At 39.0% G+C, this 5,901-nt stretch overlaps 1 protein-coding gene across 1 annotated transcript; it reads right to left on the minus strand.

Annotated features, from left to right (window-relative positions):
- Positions 1–1,047: 1,047 nt before the first annotated feature.
- c4h1orf52 (chromosome 4 C1orf52 homolog) lies at positions 1,048–5,213 on the minus strand. Its single transcript, XM_034531226.1, has 3 exons — positions 4,765–5,213; positions 2,708–2,918; positions 1,048–2,363 (listed from the first exon to the last, which is right to left on the minus strand). The coding sequence occupies exons 1-3, from the start codon at positions 5,062–5,064 to the stop codon at positions 2,209–2,211; spliced, it is 666 nt and encodes a 221-aa protein (XP_034387117.1). The 5' UTR covers positions 5,065–5,213; the 3' UTR covers positions 1,048–2,208.
- Between the last annotated feature and the right edge of the window lie 688 nt (positions 5,214–5,901).

Below are 5,901 nucleotides of genomic sequence, written 5' to 3' on the forward strand. Positions count from 1 at the left end.
CACTGACAGCAGATTCGTAAACACTGATGGCTGTGACCTCGCTAGTCATTACTCATACAGTCAGTACAGAGTTATTTGAGCGTAAATATGGCTGATAAAATCAGTCTGCTGCTGTTGTGGAGGACCAGGTACGTGTTTCAGAACAGGCGCATACCTGGAGGCTGGAATCTTATCAGAAGCATATTTTTGCACTACTTCATGTCAACAATGGCAGATAGGCCAGGAATTCCCCTGATCACTAAACTGTTGCAAAGTGTAAACTTTTCTTTTTTTTTCAATGCTTGAGAAACTGTTATATTTGCTCCAAATGGTCACAGAATTTGAAAGAATTACTTTGGCAATGTTTAGTTTATTACCTGGATTCTAACTAAAAGTATTTAGGCCATTTTTATAACTTTGCTTTCCACTGAATGAGACCAACGAGGGGAGTTTTCTGTCAGAGATGGGACAATATAAGATTTAATCACGCATTGCTATGAAGACACTCACATTTATCATTATCATATTTGATTGGGAATATTCTTTCAAGTGACTTGAAAAGGCTGTCGAGCTTTTTAAAGTGTATCTTTTATTTATGGTCGACCGTACATTTCCTTATTTAAGATTTGTTTTTTGCACACAAAGAAAAAAATGCTCCCTAAAAAAAGGGGTATGTCCTCTGTGATGAAATAAAAATATGTTTCTTAACAAGAAAAAGTAAGATAAAGTGATGCCAGTATGTTTTGGTTCCATTTTAAGCATAATTTGTCGATTATCAGTTATTATTATGTAGTATTGTGAATAGCAGCTATTTTGGCCAGGATAAGTGACATGATCGTCCCATGCTTATTGTTTGTAGCACTTTTGGAAATTGTGCCTTAATGAACTAAATTCAAATGACTGACAGAACAGCATTCTCCAGTAAAATACCTTATATTGACCAAGTTGTTTATGATGAACAGCAGAACACAAAGAAACAAATAAAATTGCCATACGACCGTTTACACTGATGAGCAGATTTTCAGGCAGAAACAGAAAGTCCATAAAAAACACAATGTTCCAAAAACATTTGGATAGTAAACATGCAAGACGTTTTATTTCACACAGATGTAGTAACGTGTTGTGCAATACAAGGTACATGAGACTGAATCAACAGTCTGTCTGCATCGAGTACCTCAAGAGAACTGAGATGAGAGAACTTCCCAAGTGAAGAGCAGAACACTGACCCTTGTATTCAGTGAAGCACGCGCCCCTACAAACACGGAGGGACTGTTTTCTAGTGCAGCTCATGGGCGACATCTAGTGCTCATAAGCAGGAAGAACAAGCAGTTGTAAAAAAAATAAAAAATAAAAAAAAAAATAATTTCAACAGATTCACAGCCATTTTAAATCACATTTTTTATAGGAAAGTCACTGTATGAACACAACACACATATATTTCATATGTCAGTGGTGATTATATATTGTATACAGTACAAGACGAACACAGACCAAGTAAACCACCACAGCTGGACTTCACTGTTATTTTAGCTCATTAAAATATAGCAAACTGAGAGGCAAAGCCAACTAACCACGCTTATGTTTCTGTATGTTCAAGGTGTCCGAGCAGGCTAAACCCTCTCAAAGTTAAATCATTTGTTGCAGTTTTGGTCTTCGTCATTATAGGTTAGGATAACATTGTATTCACCAAAGAACAGGCAGGTTTAAACTCTCACTTCACCTTGATGTCTAGACTACATATTTCGGAAGTAAAGCGAAGGTGACGCCAGACTGGGACCAAACCTGTCCCACCACTGGTTTGGTAATGCCCAGTGCACGTTGTAAAGCTGTGTTTCGTGATATCCCTCATCCCTGTGAAGAGAGCTGGTGGGTAAAATCGAAGAGGGATGAAAAAAAAAAATGAAAAAAAGATGAAAATACAACCCAGACTGTAAAACACCTGAATTTTCCTTGAACTTGGGAAAATAGTCCGTGAAGATTTACCAGAACCTGAGTTCTTAAATTGAAACATTAACAGTGGGACTGTCATTAACTATACTTTTAAAAGTGTGCCGACAGTCCTTTGAAAACAAAAACTATAATATTGCAAATTATGTCAACATGTAGGTAAAATGCCTATTTATGTTTGCAGCATATCACCTACTTGACCACTGTGCTTATATCTGTGAGCGTTTTCAGCCGACATAAAATATTTAAATTAGAAACAGATTGTTGCAGGAAGGTTAGGCCTCAATCAATATTTTGCCTGAGGATCCTTTTCTCCTCCTCTACGAAATTCTTGTCAGAGGTCGCTTGTCCCATGTCCCTCTTCCTCTTCTCCTTCTGGTGGAAGGTCTCCACTCGGCGTTTCTTGGCAGACAGGTCTAGCTTATCTGAGTCCTCATCTGATCACCAAAAGAGTGGTGGGAGTTGGTTTGGGGATTTTGGGGGTTGGATGGAGTGTGGGAAAAAATATATTTTTGAATTACTCAACAGAATGTCGATCAAACTTATCAATAGGCACAATTTTCATTTAAGAGCAAAGCAATGCAAATGTTTTATAGCTTGTGCTTGTAGGTTTTTTTTAGGCTTTAGTTGATAAAGATATGCATGCACAGAACTCTCAAAAAACCCTTATTTACTTATTATTGTGTAGGGTTTCACTTGATATACGTCTGTCATGTCGGTGCCAGTTTATTCATACTGAAAGGAGAGTTAATAAAATGCCTCGTTGCATTTCAGAACTAACCTGATTCAGGGAGCTCCTCCTCTGTGGGTAAGAACCGGGCGTTGCCAGTGAACGGCTGTGGTGCATCTTCCCCATTGTCCTCATACACATTGGACCACTTTATTGCCATGTCCATGCCTGGAGGAGGTCCCTTCTTCTTCTCTGGCTCTGCAGTGTAGCTCTCAGGAGGGGGTACAGCATTTGTCTTCCATGGCTTAAACTCTCTGGCAGGCTGCAAGCAGCACAGAAAAACAGGATGTAAACTGGCTAAGACAAAGTACCAAAGGAATATCTCATCAAAAAGTTATAATAATCAACACATGATTAAAAGATGAAAATATTTAGTTAATTGCAGGTCCTGTCAACAAATCAGTAAGAATACAACTACAGATAGTTTCCAGGTTTACCTGACAATCCTTCAAGCTAAAGCAACCATTAATACATTCTGGTTTTAATGACAATACCAATGTCTTGCTGACATGCCCATATTAGTGAAACAAGCTATTACAAATGATGCCATATATATATATATATATATATTTTTTTATAGGTCTCATCTTGCACTTATTTTGTGGATATGAAACTAATATATTTTACATAAATATCAACTAAATCAACTACACAATAATGTAAAATCCAATATGAAGAGGAGGTCTCATTTTTCGAGTCTTGTAATAATTCATGGTGTTAAGTTGGAATCAATGGGTCACCTTACATGGAAGTTATTTAAATAAAAATCCAATTATTTTCTATTAAAGTATTTATTTAAGCAAAAATAGGTGCGCAAAATGAAACCAATTTAGTATAATTGTTTAATTATCATTTTACTATTACTAGTTTCATAATTACATTTTACTACAATACCTGTAGACAGTTTATACATTTGACTTATTATACTTGTCTACCAAAGCATTGTACTTCCTTTTATAATGTAATATTCCTATATTTTACGGCTGTACTTGCACTATTCAGTGTGTTACATTCCATTTAGACTTTGTTCCAGTTATGTCCTTTATTCTTTATATATTAGCTGAATAGCTCCAATGGCACTATTTTCACCCAGGTGCAGATATACACTTTTTTTATATAACTTCAGAGGACTGTTGGAGACAATTTGATTGCCAATAACGGCTTCACTGTAATTGTTGTGCATATGGCATATACATATAATAACCTAAATATAACTTTCTCATCAATGTGTGAAAAAAAACAGGTATTATCTCCTTAAAATATGAACATATTGATGGTCAGTTAAGAAAATCAACAACTGTCTCTCCTGCAGCCAACAACAGATGAAACGGAGTAAGAAGCAGAGATGCTGACAAGTCAAGTCAAGTCCTACGTCTCTTATGGTTGCAAGGGATGTGCCATTGTTTTTGATGCTGCTGTTTAAAGCACTACAGGAATGCACTACTGTTTTTGTTTTGTTTGTCACGTGTATGTGGTGTTACACATGGGCCAACAACTGGTTATCGTTGTTGCATCCCAGTGTTGCATAATGACAATACATCCTTGAATCACCTGCTGCATGCCACCTCGTCTGCTTTGCACACTGCAGAGCTACATCTAAGGAATTCAAAGCATGTACTTCATCATCATCATCACTCCTTTATTTATATATTTATATATATATCTCACCATACAGTATCAGCATTGATCAGACGTTTGGTATATGACCACGTTATCCGGGCTATTGCGATGCAATGTGAGATCCATCCTTTAAAGTAAATACCTGTGTGTCGCTCATGCAAATAGATTCAGACAGGCAAACATTGCTGACGTTATTCGGCATGCAATGGTAATTGCAACGCTTTCTCGATGGCAGAGTACAACCGTATCGCGTAATGATGACACTGGCTATCCGATGTCTGACAGCTTGTAATCCAGTGTAACGTGACACGTTTAACGGCATCACGTCGGCGTGCATGCGTCTAAATATGCTCCGCACTGCCCTTTTATTAACGAGTATCGGTTACCGTTAATCCAGTGAGGTGCAATGTGAACACGTTCACCCGGGCTAACGGTGACGTCAACTAGGTACCTTAAGTTGTGCATCGCTGTTTAACTTGTGTCTGTACCTCCTCGGGAGCTTTGACCGTGAGACTCTCCCAGTCTATCTCCTTGTTCAGCGGGTTGTAGAGGAAGGCGGGCTTGGACACGGAGCCGAACAGCTCGTCGGGTTTGGGTAACGGAGCTCCACCGGCGGCTCGTTTGGTCCCTTGTTGGGAGGACTGAGCTCCGCTTCCCGCAGCATCTGTCCCCGGTTTCTTCTTCCGACTTTCTCCCTCCTCGTCGGAGTCGCTGCCATCGCTGCTGTCGCTCAAATCGTCATAGCTCGAAAAGAAACCGAGAGAGCTGGACTTCTTTTCTTCTGTCATGTTGCCGGCGCTCGTCGTTTTTATATCAAGGGGCAACCGGTTTCTGTAAGAAACAATTTATAATACGACTGTAAAGCTATTCGGTTGGGCTCGGATTAGTGCCTGTAAACCCTACTCCATTTTGAATCAGCCTCCAAGAGAGTCGTAAAGTTCGCGAGTAGTGTCGTGGCGACTGTCGTAAAGCTGTTTCATTAAAGGAGCAAGCCGAGTACAAACTAAAGAACAAAGTCCTGTTGGCTTTGAACTTCGTGTCATTTTGACAACATGCAATGGACTTTTTTTTGGTGCAAAATAAACGACTTTATATCTTCAATTTATTTGCATTTAGATTTTGTAACATTGTATCTGTAAACAGCCACACATTTGGTATCAACTATAGATGTGAAATAACAAGCTATATTACAGAGTGCTTTCACAAAACTTGGCGCTGCAGTCACACTTCAGCTGTTACCCACATAGCCTCCAGATGTAACTGTTACACTTTTGCATTATTCAAGTTGCACTGACACATGATATTTGAACCTGGAATCTTTTTTTGACTGTGATCATGACATGTTGTCAGATTAGTGGGCATAAAAACACACATACTAGTTGATAGTTCATACATGTAACCTAGTGGGAGGGAGTTGTCACCACTGGAGCCACTAGAGGGCACTGTACTTTGGATGGGGCCAGTGGCAGGGAGCGAAGAAGGAAGTGGGCTCCGCTGTATCGGGTGACGAGCTGGTGACGGGTTGGTTGTTTTCCGTGTGAGTGAATATGTTTTAAATATTATTTCTTTACTAAACAATCGAAAGATGTTCATTTATATGAGGGTATAGAAGTCGGGAAATGTAT

Source organism: Cyclopterus lumpus, chromosome 4 (assembly GCF_009769545.1).
Source record: "Cyclopterus lumpus isolate fCycLum1 chromosome 4, fCycLum1.pri, whole genome shotgun sequence".
NCBI classification, from domain to species: domain Eukaryota; kingdom Metazoa; phylum Chordata; class Actinopteri; order Perciformes; family Cyclopteridae; genus Cyclopterus; species Cyclopterus lumpus.